The sequence below is a fragment of the Phyllopteryx taeniolatus genome, chromosome 5 (genome assembly GCF_024500385.1).
Source record: "Phyllopteryx taeniolatus isolate TA_2022b chromosome 5, UOR_Ptae_1.2, whole genome shotgun sequence".
Lineage (NCBI taxonomy): Eukaryota > Metazoa > Chordata > Actinopteri > Syngnathiformes > Syngnathidae > Phyllopteryx > Phyllopteryx taeniolatus.
Window position 1 is genome coordinate 9,401,671 of NC_084506.1, and position 20,224 is coordinate 9,421,894.

A 20,224-nucleotide genomic window follows, 5' to 3' on the forward strand; every position below is an offset into this window, starting at 1 on the left:
AGTACAGCTGCCTCGCAGTTTTGAGGTCCCGGGTTCGAATCTGGCCTTCCTGTGTGGAGTTTGCATATTCTCCCTGGCTGCTGGGGTTTTCACCGGGTACTCCGGTTTCCTCACGCATTCCAAAAACATGCATGGTAAGTGAAATGAAGAATCAATTGTCCATAGGTGTGAATGTGAGTGCGAATGATTCTTTATGTGTGCCCGACCTCTTGCCAGAAGTGAGCTGATATAGGCCCCAGCCGACCGGTGACCCTAGTGAGGATAATCTGTTAAGAGAATGGATGGATGGATGGATGGATGTTTGAAGGTGGTCGCAGTCCTTTTTGGATGCACACACAATTGCCATTTCCATCGTGCTTAACATAAATGAGTACAACCCTCTTTGAAAAGTAAGCTTTGTATCAATTTCTCTGAACACAAGAACTTTCAGAAGTTTGTTGATTAGACTGGCAAATGGTTAAATTCTTGTGAATTTTATTTTTGGGGTCCTATGAGCTATACTTATTTTTGCAACATTTTTGCAATATTAAATTAAAAAAAAAAAAAAAAAAAAAAAAAAAAATCAAATCAACATGGCAATATTAAATCAATTTGTTAAAGAAAGATGCTTTGACGATGATGACCAGACTTTGGGGTTCAAGGGTTACGATGTCTGCGCGGGTGTTGAAGCGCTTAGGGCAATGACACAACATGTCCGTAGGCATAAACTGTGTTTGTGTGTAAAGCATAAAGTTTGTCCTTGGGATATCTTGAGGCTGGAGTCCAACTAGCAGACTGTGAGATCAGCGGCAGTCTGTGTAAGTTGGAAGCTGGAAAGACAGCTAAGCAAACCACAACAGCAACTTTCTGCAAGAATACAATCTGGCTGGAGCATGTCAATGGGAAGATCATTATAAAGGCCTGCATGTTGTTTTCAAACTGTGTGTGTAGAGTGGTGCCTTGATTTACAAGATTAATTTGCTCTGTGGCCTTGCTTGTAACGCAAAACATTTGTCTGTATCTCAAGGCACCTTGTCCCATTTAAATGAAAGAATCTGTTCCAGCATCCCAAGAAAAATCTTTGTAACATGCTATTTGATTAGAAAAATAGCACTCTACTTGATAACAACATATAGTAACAACATAATTGAATAGAGTGGAATAACATTATTTAATAGATTTAATGTAAAGTATTAAAAAGTTTGTACAACAACCCAAAGGGCATTGTGCTGCTCTTTCTGGTGTGGGCACCTTGTCCACCAGGGGGCAGTGTAATGCACAGACTTACTAAAAATAGGTTTTGGATTACGAAACAGAGATAACCGTCACGAAGCTGCAATACCATTCTTCCTTTTTCATATTAGCAGAGGATAAAGACTATATGCCTGTGAGTATTGTATGCATTGTCTGCATGTGTATCTATTGCTTGTGTTCAAATGTACGGTGTTCGAAGATTTATAATTACTTCGGCATCGACGCTAGTTTGCTAGATCTTCGATGGCGTTTTGCATTGAGTGTTACAATTAAGATAGTGGACTTTCCTGAGATGAAGCTAAGGTGGAGTGGTTAAAGACAATGTGGAATTCTCAGTTTAGTTTGACAGTAAACTTCAACTGGAAGGGGAAATAATCTGCTTGAAGCAAGCACTTCGCCCTTTTTTTTTTTTTGGAACAATTATTCCTTATCTGTCAAACTCCTGCTTGCTGTGATGTTTGCTGCCACCATAGTTACAGCTCATAACTCATATTCTTTCTCACAACTCAAGAAACGCAAAAATAATCCATCCATCCATCCATCCATCCATTTTCTGAGCCGCTTCTCCTCACGCGGGTCGCGGGCGTGCCGGAGCCTATCCCAGCTGTCATCGGGCAGGAGGCGGGGTACACCCTGAACTGGTTGTCAGCCAATCGCAGGGCACATACAAACAAACAACCATTCGCACTCACAGTCACACCTACGGGCAATTTTAGAGTCTCCAATGAATGCATGTTTTTGGGATGTGGGAGGAAAGCGGAGTGCCCGGAGAAAAGCCCCCCACGCAGGCACGGGGAGAACATGCAAACTCCACACAGGCGGGGCCGGGGATTGAACCCGGGTCCTCAGAACTGTGAGGCAGATGTGCTAACAATTCGTCCACCGTGCTGCCCACTGATTTCTTAATTAAATAAAAATAAAAAAGACTTTTCCCTAACCCTAATAATCGTTATTACAATATTGATTAAAATAGTCGCGATTATTATTTTGGACATAATCATGCAGCTCTATCCAGTGGGGCAAAAAAGTATTTAGTCAGCCACCAATTGTGCAAGTTCTCCCACTTAAAAAGATGAGAGAGGCCTGTAATTTTCATCATAGGTAGACAAAATGAGAAAAAAAAAAATTTTTGAAAGAATTTATTAGCAAATTATGGTGGAAAATGAGTTTTTCGTCACCTACAAACTAGCAAGATTTCTGGCTCTCACAGACCTGTAACTTCTTCTTTAAGAGGCTCCTCTGTCCTCAACTCATTATCTGTAGTAATGGGACCTGTTTGAACTCATCAGTATAAAAGACACCTGTCCACACCCTCAAACAGTCACACTCCAAACTCCACTATGGCCACGACCAAAGAGCTGTCAAAGGGCACCAGAAACCAAATTGCAGACCAGTACATGTCCAGGCCCGTCTGAAGTTTGCTCGAGAGCATTTGGATAATCCAGAAGAGGATTGGCAGAATGGCATATGGTCAGATGAAACCAAAATAGAACTTTTGGGTAAAAAAATCAACTTGTCGTGTTTGGAGGAGAAAGAATGTCGAGTTGCATCCAAAGAACACCATACGTACTGTGGAGCATGGGGGTGGAAACATCATGCTTTGGGGCTGTTTTTCTGCAAAGGGTCCAGGACGACTGATCCGTGTAAAGGAAAGAATGAATGGGCCCATGTATCATGGGATTTTGAGTGAAAACCTCTCTCATCTTTTGAAGTGGGAGAACTTGCACTAAATACCTTTTGCCCCACTGTATCACTTACCTTTTTTAGAAGACTCTGAACAATCAGTACATACTTAAAGAGTTATTCTTCAGCTCTAGACAGTAAATCTCTAGGCTGTATTAGGTTTCGACAGTGAAAGAAACACTCACCAAACTGTATCCTGGTGCGGACGTCTCCCACTGGAACATTATATATCTTCTCCAGGTAGTTTTTGACATCATACTTTGTCATCCTGCTCACACATGCCAGCCCAACAGAGGGGAGAAACCCCCATAGGTAGGTTCCGGAAGAGAGCGAGAAGAAAACAGAGGTTTTATAAGGCATTTTGAGCAGTGTTTAAGCATTTCATTTATGATGTTTCTGGATAGACATAATTAAGTCAGTGACATTTCCTTTAAATCTAGTACTGAAAAGAAGGTGCTACATCAAACATATTCTATAATTTAGATTTGATCCCTTTGCAGCATAAAAAGCCAGGAGAATAGAAATGAGTGTCGGTCTTTGCCCAATTAGCTCTCTGCATGTATTGATCGAGTGCAGTGAAACCCAATACAGGAAGCAGGCCTGGCACCAGCCAATCTGCTGAACCATTCACACTCGAGTTAGCCCACTGGGCAGCATTTGAAACGTACTGCTTTGACCAGAGGAAGAAAGGCTTTTAACTGCTCATCAATTTAGCGAATTGGATTAGCCAGGTAGAGAGCACTTCCCAAATGCGTCTGACAAAGTGCTTTATAGTGACTCCGTGGTCTAACATAAGTACCTCGGATATGGCGTCTTCTATCACATCATACACTTCTTTGATTTAGTGGGATAATGTGTATGCCTGAATTTCACAAGGGTACAACACAAGTTCTTAAACTGTTGGAAAATATTAGGTGAGGGAAAAATGTAAAATATGCTTTATAATGTGCACCCCCAAAATTGACACCCAAAATCAGGAAAACCTACCCAAGTATAATGCACATAATCGACTTGCTACTATCTATATGCTCAAAACATGAAGTCCATATTTTATATAGTATTCTGCTTGTGATAAGTGTTTTCCTCTCCACAGACGCTCATTGTGGAAAAAGATTAACAGTCACAAAGCTGTGACCAATCGTCACCCACATTTATTTGGCCATCTCTACCTATGCCCACTTCAACCTCTGAAAATCAGAGAAAAAAAAAAAAATCCCAAATATTTGTTGTATATGTTGATAGAATATCAAAGATTTTTTGGCGCTCTATCGACTTTTGATGAATTTTGTGGGTGGGGGGAATGCGTATTATACATGAGAAATGAAGGTATGGCCTTTTCTATCTGCGGTGCTTGCACTATATGTCAGCATGAAGCAAGTGACTTCTACATTTAAATCTGACGTTTGGGGTAATTTTGGGTAACCCTATAAGTCCAGCGAACTTGTTGACAGAGGCAATAAATGAATGAATGGGGTTTGACGGAGAAAGTACTGGCAATTGTCCCAATGCCGCAAAACATGCTACTTAATTAGGTATTACTTAAAAACCCTGCAAATAATAATAGTAACTCTTACCCTCAAAAGTAAAGAAATATTGTTGAATCATATATGCACTTCACCTTTTCAATATGTGTATACTTTTGTACTCCATATGCACAAAAAAAGTTATTGTGCACATTTTTATTACAAATTCCAAGAAGAAAAAAGATTAAGTTTATATGCACTTTATCTTTTTAGTGATTATACACAACTGTCACGCTTTCTACTTTTGTACTCCATGTGCACAATTAAGTTATGCGCACATTATTATTTTTTTTTTTACAGATGTTTTATTGCTTAAAAATTGTCACATGACATGGGGTCGCTTTTGGCAGGCTGTGACCTTTTTGGGTGGCAGCTGGCTCCTGCGCTGGGCCCTGATGGTGGCTGGGACCACCATGCTCTCCAGGGGCGTTGGGGCGCACTGAGTGGAGGGTGGGGGAGATTGGGCGTGGGGGGGTGTTGGTCCGGTACCCTTAACCCGCTCTTTGCAACTGGTCGGGGCGCTTCATTTGGGCTGGGAGACCGCCCGGTGTACTGGGGAGTGGTTGGCGTCCCCCTGGCTGGGTCTCCCACGGGATGGGCTTAGTGGCTTGCCCCTCCCTCCACCCCTTCTTGCGGGGTGGAGGGAGCAGGGCCCACCCTTCCTCAATGTGCCAGCTCAGCAACTCCGTACACCAGTTGACTACCAAGCATGTGATTCATTCACTAATAAGTTCCCTTGACACACTATAGGCTTAAATTGCTTGAGCTGGGACCCCTAATAATAACACAGGTTGTATTACGATATCGACTCACAGGTTCTTACAGGTGTTGAGACACTAGAAAAGCATCCCACCACGCCACTCATCAGTAGCACTGCCTTGCTCATTTCCCACATTCTGTCCTGTCTTGTCCTCACCGTCCACAAATAAGACCACGATTTGACTTTGTGACATTATTTGTGGTCAAATATCTAGAAGGTCTAACTATTATTATGTTGTGGTTCGCACCCCTATTCCCCCTTTGTCCGTTCTGTCCCAAGGTCTATCCCCTAAAACCCTTTTCTGTCCGGGCGCATTTTCAATAAACATCAGAATGATTACAAAAATAATAGCACTAAGCAGAGGAAGTATTTCAACCTCCCCTGCTGCACAGCAAACCTGTTCCATCACAAGAGGCATATAGATCCACCATTCTGTATGACCATGCAGCTGAACAGGAGAGGTTTAATAACAACAAGAGGTTGTGACGTGACAACATATGGCATGAAAAATAAATGTTTCAAAATTGTCAAACTTACTCTTAATTATTTGTATATTTCTACTTCTTAGTGAATCACTGACAGACCACTGAAATCAATAATCAATCGAATCAAACTGCATCCCAAACAATTGATATCAAATCGAATTGCAACCTAAAGAATCAAAATCTAATCAAATCCTTCTTAACAATGCCCAGCCCGACATAAATAACCTCCTTGGCAGAATTACGACAAAACATTTTTTTTTTAATAAATACATTTTAAAACCTCTATGCTTCATATGCACCCCCAACCACCAAACTCAGTGAAACAAAGCATAATGACTGGTGGCACCGGATAGCAAGAGGAGGAAAGAGTGACTGCAGATGAGTGATTTGTTTTCCTAGAAAGCAGGGGACGGAATAGAGGAAAGTAGCTTGGGGGCTGCAAGGTCTCCTGTAGTTCATTAGCATGGGGAATACTAATACTGAGGAATAGCGGCATGTTCTAAATCCTTTCTGCTTTTACTATTATTCCACTAATAGTTCCATGTAGGAGTTTATTTCTTATTACTTGTCAATGTACAGACATGAGAGTATTAGACATGTACAGTGAACATGTTGCAGGATGCGTGTTCATCTCCATTTGTTCAGATTTGGGTTTGTCGCAATCATAAAACCAATACTTATTTTAAGCACATGGTTCAGGAATATTTTAACACTCGCGGTCATACAGCAGTTACAGTTGGGGGGGGGGAGTAGTCAGCCACCAATTGTGCAAGTTCTCCCACTTAAAAAGATGAGAGAGGCCTGTAAATTTCATCATAGGTATACCTCACCTACGAGAGACAAAATGAGAATAAATAACTAATCCAGAAAATCAGTCTGATTTGTAAAGATTTTATGAGCAAATTGTGGTGTAAAATTAGTATTTGGTCACCTAAAAACAAGTAACATTTCTGGCTCTCACAGACCTGTAACCTCTTTAAGAGGCTCCTCTGTCCTCCACTCTCCTGTATTAATGGCACCTGTTTGAACTCGTGATCAGTATAAAAGACACCTGTCCCCAACCTCAAACAGTCACACTCCAAACTCCACTATGGCCAAGACCAAAGAGCCGTCTAAGGACACCAGAAACAAAATTGGACAGCACCAGGCTGGGAAGACTGAATCTGCAATAGGTAAGCAGCTTGGTGTGAAGAAATCAACTGTGGGAGCAATTATTAGAAAATGGAAGACATACAAGACCACTGATAATCTCCCTGGATCTGGGGCTCCACGCAAGATCTTACCCCGTGGGGTCAAAATGATCACAAGTACGCTGAGAAAATAATCCAAGAACCACACGGGGGGACCGAGTGAAAGACCCGCAGAGAGCTGGAACCAAAGTAACAAAGGCTACCATCAGTAAACACTACGCCGCCAGGGACTCAAATCCTGCAGTGCCAGACGTGTCCCTCTGCTTAAGCCAGTGCATGTCCAGGCCCGTCTGAAGTTTGCTAGAGAGCATTTTGGATGATCCGGAAGAGGATTGAGAATATGTCATATGGTCATATTAACCCAAAATAGAACTTTTGTTACCCAGCGACAGCCCCAAAACATCACTTTTTTCATGATCATTTGGCTTTATCTTGTCAAACCAAACGCGACCGGAAACACTCATTACCATGGCGACGACAACAATAATGGATCGTGCCGTGTGTTTATAAGAACAAAATGGGGAAAACGTGTGTTGGTGGTCACCGGTGCTCGGGAGAGGACGTTCGTGTAAGGCTTGCTTGATGTATGTTCCCGTACTTTTAATACGATACCGCTCGCAAGCAGGTAACAAAAGATTATGTAGCCTAGCAAGCTAGTGCTAGCACTAACAGTTGTAAGTGAACATGCAGGCGTTCTGTTGAATCATGCTCTAAGGTTTTGGTGTGTGTGAAGTAATTTAATGACAATAATTAAAGTAAGTTAGCACCCATTATTTCTGTCATGTTGTAATGTTGGTTTGACCTGACTGATTAAAATACATGATGTGACCAGAGCAGTGATTTCCAACCTTTATGGAGCCCAGGCACATACTTTACAATTGAAAAATCTCACGGCACACCAACAAACAAAAATGTCACAAAAAGTGGACACATTCATTACTGTATGTATTTCCTGCCATCTAATAGAAGACCATTCATTTGTTCTGTCACAAATAGATGAAATAGAACCAAGATACATTACTTATTGTAAATATCGTTTTTTGAGCAATTAAGTACACAAGTATATACAGTAAATGAACAAGTCATTTAAATAGACACATTGCTCCATCTTGTGATCGGACTGGTGATCAGTTATCGTTTTGTTTTGTTTTTAAACTCGTTGATCGGTCCCAAAAATTCTGATCGTCTAAAGCCTAAATATACACAGCTCATTGATTAAATACAGACGGAAACTGGATAAACATGATGCCTCTGTGACATTATTTGACAGTATTTGGGGCATTATAGCAGATTGTTTGTGTTTGTCCCCCTATTCTGTCATGCATACAGATTAACCTGCATTCTTCTTACAGACAATCCCAGATGAAATTCATCCACCGCTGTGACCTTTCAAGCTTTTGGGTGTTTATAAAAGGTGGACTTACTCACATTGAGCCAACAAGATTAAGAGTATCACTTCCAAGTAGTATAGAACGGTCTCATTACACCTGTGTTCTGAAAGCACAAGGTAGGTGAAAGGGTACCTACAGCCCGGAAAGTACAAAACAGGACAAAGGTCAGTTAACATAACCTGTTGTAGCTCTTGCTTGTACTGTCCACATGCGTGCACAACAAAATAAACGTACAGTATATTTTACGTTGTTTTGTTTTGTTACTTCAGAAACACGGTGCAAGGGCCGGTCAGAGACTACGGATGCACCAGATGTGTCCCGCGAGCCGTACTTTGCCAAGAATCTGTCAGAGACAGAATATTTTCAATGAACAATAATGTGTGTGTGTGAACACTTACAGTATAGCGATACCATGAAACAAGAAAATGAAATTGCCAACGGCGGCCGGCAGCACAGTGATTTTTAACCTGGGTTCGATCAAACCCAAAGGGTTGAGTGAGTCAATCTCAGGGGTTCAGCGGAGGTCAATACACACACGTCTGTGTGTGTTCATGCGGTTCCCCACTCTTCATAACAACAACAAAATTCTGAGCCTTTTGGTGTCACCAAATTGGAGAAAGCCTTTGAGATACTCAAACATAATGTATCTGCGAGCGATCCTTTGAGGATAGTAGACATAAAAAAAATAAGAAAAACTTTATTGCAAAAATGTGTAGTAGTACTTGCCAAGGTGAAGCCAACCATTACTGAACTTACACTAACTATATTGTCAAAAGTATTCTCTCACCTACCTTAACTCGGATTGAAATTAAGTGACATCCCATTCTTAATCCACAGGGTTTAAATTGACATCGGTCCACCCTCTACAGTTATAACATCTTAAACTCTTGTGGGAAGACTTTTCACAAGGTTTAGAAGTGTGTGTATGGGAATTTATGACCATTCTTCCAGGAGCATATTTGTGAGGTTACACACTGATGTTTGATGAGAATGTCTGGCTCTCAGTCTCCACTCTAATTCATCCCAAAGTGTTCTTTCGGGTTGAGGTCAGAATTGTGCAGGCGAGTCAAATTCATTCACATCAAAGTCTCTCATCCATTAACCTTGATGTTGGAACAGGAAGGGGCCATCTCCAAACTGTTCCCACAAAGTTGGAAATGTCTAAAATATTAGCCCCTGAGCTCCATTGAAACGAACGATGAATGCTTCAACACACCAACAGATTTTGGACAGTCAAACAGTTTGGGGATTACCCCTTCCTGTTCCAACATGTCTGTGCACAGGTGCAAAAGGCAAGGTTATAAAGACATCAGACATGCAAACACCAAAGACATGAAAAAGGTGACCAGAAAATAAAATAAAATACATTATGGGGGGTCTGGGGGGATTCCCCGGGCCCCCGCAGAGAATTATTTCTATTTTAACACAAATTAAGCAATCTGGAAGACTCTGAAGAGTACAATAAGGCAAAATCAAACACATTTTCTTCACGCATAAAAACATGTATTCACGCCGCTCAAGTACATGTTGATGTACAAATTTAAGATTCAAATTAAATTTGCCTCATTTCTTTGCCTTTCTGTTTTGGCCTCCAACTTGAACCAGGCCCAACTCCTCCTGGACCTGATGCCTGCTTCAAGCTGTGCCACATGAATAGCATCCTCCTCTTTAGCAAAGCAAATGTATTTATATAGCGCATTTCATACACAAGGTAACTCAATGTGCTTTACATGATTAAAAGCATTTAAAAACAAAGAAAAAACACTTATAAACATTTAAAACAAAGAGGGGAAAATTATTTTAAAAATAATAATAATCAATAAAAATACAATTAAAACAGCATACAGTGCAAGAAATGTCATAAAAAGTGGAAATGCTCTAAAAAGCATGCGAAAAAAGTAGCGTTTTTAACCTGGACTTAGAAACACGCACACTTGGGGCTGACCTCACTTCTGTTGGCAACTTCTTCCATTTGTGTGCAGCATAATAGCTAAAGATGCTGCTTCACCATGTTTGCTTTGGACTCTGTGCTCCACTATTTGACCTGAGTCTGTCGATCTCAGAGCCCTACTGGGTTCATATCCCATTAGCATTTCATTCATGTATTCAGGACTTAAACCGTTTAGTGATTTATAGACCAGTAGCAGAACTTTAAAATATATGCTCTTTTTAGGGAGTCCAGTCAGAAGACCATTACAGTAGTCAAGTCTACTTGAGATAAAAGCATGGATGAGCTTCTCCTTGTCCGCTTGACACATGCAAGCCTTCACTCTGGATATGTTCTCCAGATGGTGAAACGCAGTTTTAGTAATTGATTTGATATGACTGTTGAAAGTCAGGTCGGAATCTATCAGAACATCGAGGTTTCGGACTTGGTCTTTGGTTTTTAAAGAGTGACTCCAGGTATTTACTAATAGCAATTCTCTTTTCTTTATTGCCAAAAACAATTATCTCAAACATTGCACTCAAGTAAGAGTACTGTTACTTTACAATAATGTGACTCAAGTAAAAGTAAAAAGTAGTCCTCCAAAAAAATACTTGCGTAAGAGTAAAAAGTACACAGTGAAATAATTACTCAAGTACTGAGCAAATAGCACAAACAAAATAAAAAAAATAAGCATTTGCAATTTACTCCGCGGTGTTTTCTCAAGTGAGCGGTAATATCCACGTTTGGGCAGACAGTGCCAGCCAGACAAATACTACAATACATGAAGGATGCTGTTTTTGTTCGTCTAAATGTAACCAAGCGTAGCGCGCCGTTGCCTTCATAGTAACGACGACCTTCCCAGCATGGCCGTCATGTAGGCACGACAATCAGCCGGGCTATCTTATCTAGTGTTAATACCCATGTCCGGGAAGTCATGTGACTTTTATGTGTCGTTTGATTGGTTAATTAGAGCATAACGTCACTAGCGCTTAAATTCAAAACGGCGGCCAATGCGGAAGTCGAAGTCCTGCTCTCGCGCGTGAAATAGTTGATGAATAAGCAATAACTGATACATAAAAGTAGCGAGCAACATTGAGATCATTGTAACGGAGGAAAAGCACAGTTACCGCTAGCTGTCAGCGTTGAAGGAGTACGAAACAGCCTATGACGACGGCGATGACAGCAACGCCAACGATTTTTCATGTATGAGACATGGATGAGTGAATTTGGTATGGATGAACTTGACTGGCCTGCACACAGTCCTGCCCTCAACCTGACAGAACACCTTTGGGTAGATTTCGTGTGGTCAGTGAGCCGGCCGGGCCTTCTCATCCAAGATCAGTGTCTGACCTCACAAATATGCTGCCGGAAGAATGGCGAAACTCACTCCTAGACCTTGTTGTAAACCTTCCCACAAGAGTTCAAGCTGTTATAGCTGCAAAGAGGAGACCAACATCAGATTAAACCATATGGATTTAGAATGGGATATCACTTAAAATCATGTGCGACTCAAGGCAGGTGAGTGAATACTATTGGCAATATAGTGCATCTCTGTAGATTTACCCCAGGACATGGATAATTTAATATTTTCATTACTATTTATTATTGCTTACTTCTTAGTGTCACTGGGCAATGTCGACACTTGTGTAGTTGTCTACCTGGATTTTCAGGTCATGCGGGTTGTGTATATGATGTGTGTCACTGTAAAAATCAGATATAGGCACTAAATGTGTGTTTGTTTGGGTTTTTTTTTTTAAATCTGAAACGCTTGGTCAGCAATTGTAGTGTAGAGAGATCAAAGTGTAGAAAACGCCTAATTTACAAAAGTATTTATACAGTGGGTCGGCATGGTGTACGAATGGCTAGCACAGCTCTGAGGTTGGGCCTTCGAATCTAGGCATGTTCTGCCTGTGTTTGTGTGGGTTGCAAAGATTTAATTTTGCTAGCAACTCTAAACATACCTGCATGCATACATCATTATGTACAATACATACATGTACCAAAAATGCACACACACTGTAATATTAAAGTTAATCACATCACAGTGGTTTAGAGTTAAGAATGAAACAGGAGAGTTCCTTCCTGCACAGATGAAAGGCCAAATAAAGCCGGCACTCACTGTTAGTATGCCCTGTTGTCAGGTTTGGGTGGAGACCAGCGCACTCACTACCACAACAATCGCCTCTACCGGACAATACGTCCACAGAAATTGCTCAACATTAAGTATCAGCATGATAATCGCAAACTTTGTCTAGAGGGCCAACCAATGACGAACCTGAGACTTGTCGAGAGAAAAGACAGCTGAGAAATTGTGAATATAAGAGCAGCGTGTGAAGGATTAGATTTATTGTTTGGGGTTTGCTCTGACAAAAGAACAGAACTAGATCAAAGAGTGGACACTAGAAGTCACAATACAGACATGGTCATTTATCTTGGCAAGTTTAAAGCAAGCCAAGCTGCCCAAGATGCACTCCTCATATATGTCAAAGGGCTTTAAAATGTTTGCCATCAAGTACAACATGAACACAAAGACAAGTATACCGGTGGCAACAAGTACAGGAATACTTCCTCATAAACAAAGGACATGAGTTGAGTTGGCAGTTCTTTAACATGTCTCAAAATTAGCATTACATTTTAATTTCATCTATTGCTGCCTTGTCTATGCAGTAAAACTACACGGAAAAAAAGCGGTGGTTATATTTATGTGTTTACAAATTCGCTTCTGTGTATGAAATGTTACACACGCAACAAAGAGAGGACCCACCAACCAGTCGGAATAGAAGGGCTGGGCGATATGGCCTTAAAATAAACATAGCCTTTTTTGTTTTCACAAAAATACTATTTCCAATTTTATTCGATTTTTCTCAAGTAAGCTTTCACTCGTTTAAGTTTGAAGTTCCATTAATGCGTTTACAAATCAGACCTTGACACAGACCAGAAAGTGGAGGAACCCTATTTTGCTTCTAAAATATTATTATCTTAATTCATCAGGGAATTGTATTATTAGTTTATTTGCAAATAGTTCGTGTTGCTTCATTTCTCAAAATGTTGGCTTCTCGACTGTATTAATAAAGGGTAGTATTTCTTCAGGAATGTAGCGAACTACACTTTTTGTGGGCGTGCACCATTTTGCTGTGTTACGTTTGTATTTGTCGGCCAACACGCCTCATTATAATGGCAGTGAATGTGTTTACTGTCGGGACCAAAACAAATTCAGCAAACTAGCTCATCCGTATTGAAAAGATCTGAAAAGGCGTGACGGCATGCAGAAAGACAAGTCAGCACGAAGTAGTCATTACATTTGTTAATCAACCTGCTCAGATAACCATTATGACATGCATACAGGTTAACTATGGTGAAAAGTGTTTTCCACTTCAGTCATGCATTTGTGAAGTTGAAGACACAAACAGAGTGATCACCACGGTAACAGCAGCATCGTTTGATCAAACAGGTACAGTACTATACAGCTGCCAGACAATGGTAGCGGCTGTGAGGAAGGCTCAGTTTTCTCAAGTCAGATTACAGTGAGAAACCACAGCACGATCTGGTTTCATAGTTATTAGTCAGCATAGTTGCATAAAACGTGATCGAGAAGTAGATTGAACATACTGTTCGGCGTTGTATTTCTGTGCTGTGTGTATGTGTCTTTTCCCATGCCAGGTGAGGGTAATAAGTTGAAGAAACCTAGAAATTTGAGGATGTTCCTTCAAGAGCAAATGGGAAATGCTAACAGCACAAAGCTTTAAGAACAATCCTATGACAAAGAAATGCATCTCTTTGGTAGGACAATCAGTTGTCTGGCACAAAAAGTACACAAGAGAACCAGGTTTAAGATTATTTGCAAATGAATTTAAATAAAAAAAAGATGACTGAACACACGAAGGACAAAAATAGGAGAAAAAAGCTAAAATTAATAAAACTGCAAATAATCATGAACATTAGGGGAAGAGCAAACCGGAAAAGGATTCCTCTGCAAAAGTGGAAAGACTATAGTCTACATATTAACAGAAATAATTTTGTAAAGTGAACGTGTACGCATTAAAATAAATATGAAGGCATTCAGCCAAGTTTCAGGGGACTTATGAAACAAAACTATTCACACTGAAAGTGTGTAAGTGAAAAATACCTGTAACAGTTGTGAGGTTCTGTCCACTCAAAGCGCAACTTTGTGGCCCAAGCAGCAACACCCACAAAGAAGCGTGACGTTATCAACTTTAAAGTGGAGGCAAACTCCATATCGTGAAATTATAAAAAGGGCATAAAACATTTACGGGTACCGTAATGCCTTGTGTATTTTGCAGATTTTTTTCCCCCCAAAAAATCTTCAAAACGCAATACTGTGCATTATACATAGGTATGGTTAAAGATAGATAATTACGTCACAGTGAAATGAGATACAGCAGATATGTTTGAGAAAAGCCAATTAGTTTTAAATCTTATGATTTATAAATTTACATCACATTTAGGTTGACAAAAACTATAATTCATCAACTCCTGTATTGTGTGCAAGTATTGAGACTGTGATGCACCCTAGTAAATAGTTCTGACACTGCAGTATCGTTATTAATACTAAGGTTCATCAGTTCTTTAGAATGTATGTATTACTGTGGCGCACCCTAGTGCTTAGTTTTAACACTGCAGCTTTACGGCAATAGTTTCCATCTCCCACGTGACCATTGGCACCTTGGCCGGCTTGCACAACGTTGTGAAAGCTAGAGAAGATAATGTGCCCAGATGACCCGTTTACTCCTGGTGCAAGATGAATATTTTTTTTTTTTATTTAGTTTTTTTAAACACAACAAGACAACAAAAGCTTCAGCGGGGGAATAAACACACAAACTTGATTATTCACATTATTACAACTATTTATGGGATTAGGGAATTTACTGACTGAAAAGAGCATTTTAACAACTATACAATGGCGCTAGGCCCGCTGGGAAATCCTCTAACAGCAAGCTGCCATGAGGACGTCAGCAATTACATCCTCATAAAACCATGGCGGCTCAAGATTTTCCAAACGTGCCTAGCGCCATTGTATAGATGTACACTGGGTACGGAAAGTATTCAGACCCCCTTAAAATGTTCACTCGTTATATTGCAGCCATTTGCGAAAAAATCAGTTCATTTATTTGCAGTATTATTAGTATTAGTATTATTTTAATTTTCAGTAAGTTCATTTATTTTCCTCAATGTACACATAACACCCCATATTGACAGAAAAAAAAACGGAATTGTTGAAATGTTTGTAGATTTATTAAAAAAGAAAAACTGAAATATCACAAAGCCATAAGTATTCAGACCCTTTGGTGAGTATTTAGTAGACGCACCCTTTTGAGCTAATACAGCCATGAGTCTATTTGGAAATGATGCAACAAGTTTTTCACACCTGGATTTGGTGGATCCTCTGCCATTCCTCCTTTCAGATCCTCTCCAGTTCTGTCAGATTGGCTGGTGAATGTTGGTGGACAGCCATTTTCAGGTCTCTCCAGAGATGCTCAATTGGGTTTAAGTCAGGGCTCTGGCTGGGCCATTCAAGAACAGTCACGGAGTTGTTCTGAAGCCACTCCTTGGTTATTTTAGCTGTGCGCTTCGGGTCATTGTCTTGTTGGAAGGTGAACCTTCGGCCCGGTCTTAGGTCCTGAGCACTTTGGAGGAGGTTTTCGTCCAGGATATCCCTGTACTTGGTCGCATTCATCTTTTCTTCAATTGCAACCAGTCGTCCTGTCCCTGCAGCTGAAAAACACCCCCACAGCATGATGCTGCCACCGCCATGCTTCACTGTTGGACAGGTGATGAGCAGTGCCTGGTTTTTTTCCACACATACTGCTTCGAATTAAGGCCAACAAGTTATACCTTGGTCTCATCAGACCAGAGAATCTTATTTCTCATCATCTTGGAGTCCTTCAGTTGTTTTTTTTAGCAAACTCCATGCGGGCTTTCATGTGTCTTGCACTGAGGACAGACTTCCGTCGGGTCACTCTGCCATGAAGCCCCGACTGGTGGAGATGCTGCAGTGATGGTTGACTTTCTAGAACTTTCTCCCATCTCCTGACTGCATCTCTGGAGCTCAGCCAGAGTGATCTTTGGGTTCTTCTTTACATCTCTCACCAAGGCTCTTCTGCCCCGATTGCTCAGTTTGGCCGGACAGCCAGCTCTAGGAAGGGTTCTGGTCGTCTCAAGCATCTTCCATTTAAGGATTATGGAGGCCACTGTGCTCTTAGGAACCTTAAGAGCAGTGGATTTTTTTTTTAACCTTGGCCAGATCTTTGCCTTGCCACAATTGTCTCTGAGCTCTTCAGGCAGTTCCTTTGACCTCATGATTCACATTTGCTCTGACACGCAAAGTGAGCTTATATAGACAGGTTTGTGGCTTTCCTAATCAAGTTCAATCAGTATAATCAAACACAGCTGGACTCCAATGAAGGTGTAGAACCATCAAGGATGATCAGAAGAAATGGACAGCACCAGAGTTAAAAATGAGTGTCACAGGAAAGGGTCTGAATACTGGCTGTGTGATATTTCAGTTTTTCTTTTTTAATAAATCTGCAAAAATTTTAAATTCCGTTTTTTCTGTCAATATGGGGTGCTGTGTATACATTAATGAGGGGGGGGGATGAACTTGAATGACTTGAATGATGAAGAGTGAAAAATTTAAGGGTGTCTGAATATTTTCCGTACACACTGTATATTTCCCATTTAAGTCTATCTTCTGCATCCTCCTCTCTAACACCAAGTTCCCTCACTAAATCCATCAACCTTCCTTAGGTCTTCCTCGAGCTCTCTTGCCTGGCAGCTCAATCATCATCATACTACTGTCAATATACTCACTCTCTCTCCTCTGGATGTGTCCAAACCATCGAAGTCCGTCCAAGTCTCTCTAACCTTGTCTCCAAAACATCTAACATTGGCTGTCCCTCCAATGACCTAAATTTCAATCCTATCCAACCTGGTAACTTCTAGAGAGAACCTCATCTTCATTTCCACCTCCAGCTCTGCTTCCTGTTGTCTCTTCAGTGCCACTGTCTCTAATCCGTACATCATGGCTGGCCTCACCACTGTCTTATAAACCTCCTCTTTATCCTAGTAGAGACTCTTCTATCACATAACACACCAGACACTTTTCCTCCACCTGTTCAGGTGTCCTCCAACCTGCCTGGATCTGTTTTTTCACCACCTTACCACACTCACCATTGCTCTGAAACTATTGCCCCTAAGTATTTAATGTCCTCCACCCTCACTATCTCTTCTCCCTGTAGCCTCACTCTTCCCACTCCACCTGTCCCATTCATGCCCATATATTCTGTCTTACTTTGGCTAACCTTCATTGCTCTCCTTTCCAGCGCAGGGCTCCGCTTTTCTAAATGTTCCTCTACCTGCTCCCTGCTTTCACTACAGATCACAATGTCATCTGTGAAAATCATGGTCCATAGGGATTCCAGCCTAACCTCATCTGTCAGTTTATCCATCAACACTGCAAAAAGGAAGGGGCTCAGAGCTGAACCCTGATACAGTCCACTCTCCACCTTAAACTCCTTGTTACATCTACAGCGCACGTCACTACTGCTCTGCTGCCTTCATACATGCCCTGTACTATTCTAACATAGAGTACTTCTCTGCCACTCCAGACCTCCTCATGCAGTACCAGTTCCTCTCTGGGTACCCTGTCGTACGCTTTCTCTAAAGCTACAAAAACAATGAAACTCCTTCTGCCCTTCTCTGTACTACTCCATCAACACCCCCAAGAGAAATAATCCATCTGTGGTACTCTTTCTTGGCATGAAACAATACTGCTGCTCAAAAATACTCCCTTCTTTCCTGGGTCTAGCTTCCACTATTGTTTTCAACTGAATTGTAATTTTAAATAAATAAATAAAAATTACCCACCATTAACATGCCTGTTCTTGTATGAATGCATGTTTAAAATAGGTTCATTTTAGCTGACTTTATATTTTCCCATGAGTCAATAACACACGTAGCCTGCTAATAGCTAACGTACACTATACTGCCAAAAGTATTCACACACCTGCCTTGACTCACATATGAATTTAAGTCATATCCAATTCTGAATCCATAGGGTTTAATATGACATCAGTCCCCCTTTTGTATCTACAACATCCTAAACTCATGTGGGAAGGCTTTCAACAAGGTTTAGGAGTGAGTCTATGGGAATTTTCTGACAATTTGTCTGAGAGCATATTTGTGAAGTTACACACCGACAGAAGAGAAGGCCTGGCTCTCAGTCTCCACTCTTATTCATCCAAAATTGTTCTATAGGGTTGAGGTCAGGATTGTGCAGGCCAGTCAAGTTCATCCACATCAAACTTCCTCATTCGTGTCTTCATGAACGGTGAGAACAGTTCAGACATTTCTTTTTTCCAAATGCAGCTCCTTTGAGGAAACATCCTCATAAGTTCAAGTTTGCTGTGAATGTGTGAAAGCGGCTTTTGAGACAAAGGCTACATTGTGTTCAAACCCTGAGAACACCAACATTACCACTTCTCATTAACAGCTGTTCAGCATTACAATTTAACAGCACAAACGCTGCCAACGCTAAACAGCCCTAAACAACAGCTTTTACTGCCATAATAACTCATGAATAATTTGGAGGTGATATTTCATGTGTCCCTATCTGTCCATCTAAATAAATCCTTTGTGTATATCAATGAGCCATGGACCTGTAACAGGAAGTGCAAGAAAATGGGTATAGTGAAAACTTGAAAATCTGTTCTGGAAGGCTGGTCAACCTCCAGTTTGTTCAGATTTTGAAAGATTTTCAAATGGTCAGTGCCACCATAAAACCTTAATAACTGTAACAACTATTTCTTTAAATGCAATTTTAAAACTACTTAAAAAATGTACATTTTAAACAGTTTATCAAGTATAAAAAGATGTTGACCACTGTTTTAAAATACAAAAACAATAAAACATGCATGTGTGTTGTGTGACTATATGTGTTTTCTTTCAAATTGGGCTCATATTTTGAATTGTACATCAGCCGCGTTTGACTTCAGAGGTTACACTAGCAGCATGACTGTGTGCTTATTAGACTTAACACCGATTTTAGCGACCTTATCGATATATAGTTCGAGTGATTTACATCATTAGGATACACAAGCACATTTATGTCCACTTGGTACACACGCACGCACGCACGCATACAAATTATACAAGAATTCTTGGAAGTCAGCAGACAAGAGTTACATCAGTAGGAGGCCAAGTACCTGGATGAACAAATTACAGACAAAAACCTTAAACTTCTATTTTTCTCCCAAGCGCAGGCTTTGGACCTCTCAGTTCTGCTAACCTCTGTAACCTCAGCTCACACAGTTAATCAGAATCCACTTGACAACAACAATCTTCCCTTGTTTTTGATGACATACAGAAATATTGTAATATGGCGCTTTGCGATTTGAATGATTAAATCGGTAAAACCACATGAGGACAGACAGCTGGATGTGATGCCTTAATGACGTAAATTGGACAGACAAATGGAATAAACAGCGGGGAGCTCTCCTAGTACAATATGATGTGCAAATCGCAACTGACAAAAATGTTCATTAAGTATATCGTAATCACCTCCCAAAATCATAAGCTAAAAGAGTGAATTTATTTCGCAATTGTTGCATTATACTACATTTTTACAATCATAATGTACCCGATAAATGGCAAATACAATGTATAATTGGAATGCACAGTTAGGAAAAAGGACAAGGTCCGACATGAACGGTGCAGTATGGCACCGTGTCGGGCTATCACACCTTACAGACGCTGGCTTACCAGGGCCAGTACAAATTTCCTAAATAAATACAAGGCAATTAACACAAAAGCAATAATATTAACAGAAAGATGTGAAATATGAAAAAATAATACTCATTGAAACTGGTTGTATTATATCATATCATAAAAATATACAGGGCCAGTACCCTGAAAGGGCCACCACAACTTTGCTCATGGTGGAACCACAGGGCCAACGCTTTAAAGCACTAAATGCCAGACCCTCCAAGGTGGGGTAAAGTCGAGGTCTGCATCGCA

General features: G+C 40.7%; 1 protein-coding gene across 2 annotated transcripts in view; it reads right to left on the reverse strand.

Annotated features, from left to right (window-relative positions):
- Positions 1–20,224, reverse strand: part of mrpl23 (mitochondrial ribosomal protein L23) — a 59,263-nt gene that overhangs the window by 33,808 nt on the left and 5,231 nt on the right. For both annotated transcript variants that reach the window (XM_061773379.1, XM_061773380.1), the window contains exon 3: positions 3,102–3,184. In XM_061773379.1, the coding sequence (XP_061629363.1) occupies positions 3,102–3,184 (83 nt within the window). The remainder of the gene's footprint in view (positions 1–3,101; positions 3,185–20,224) is intronic.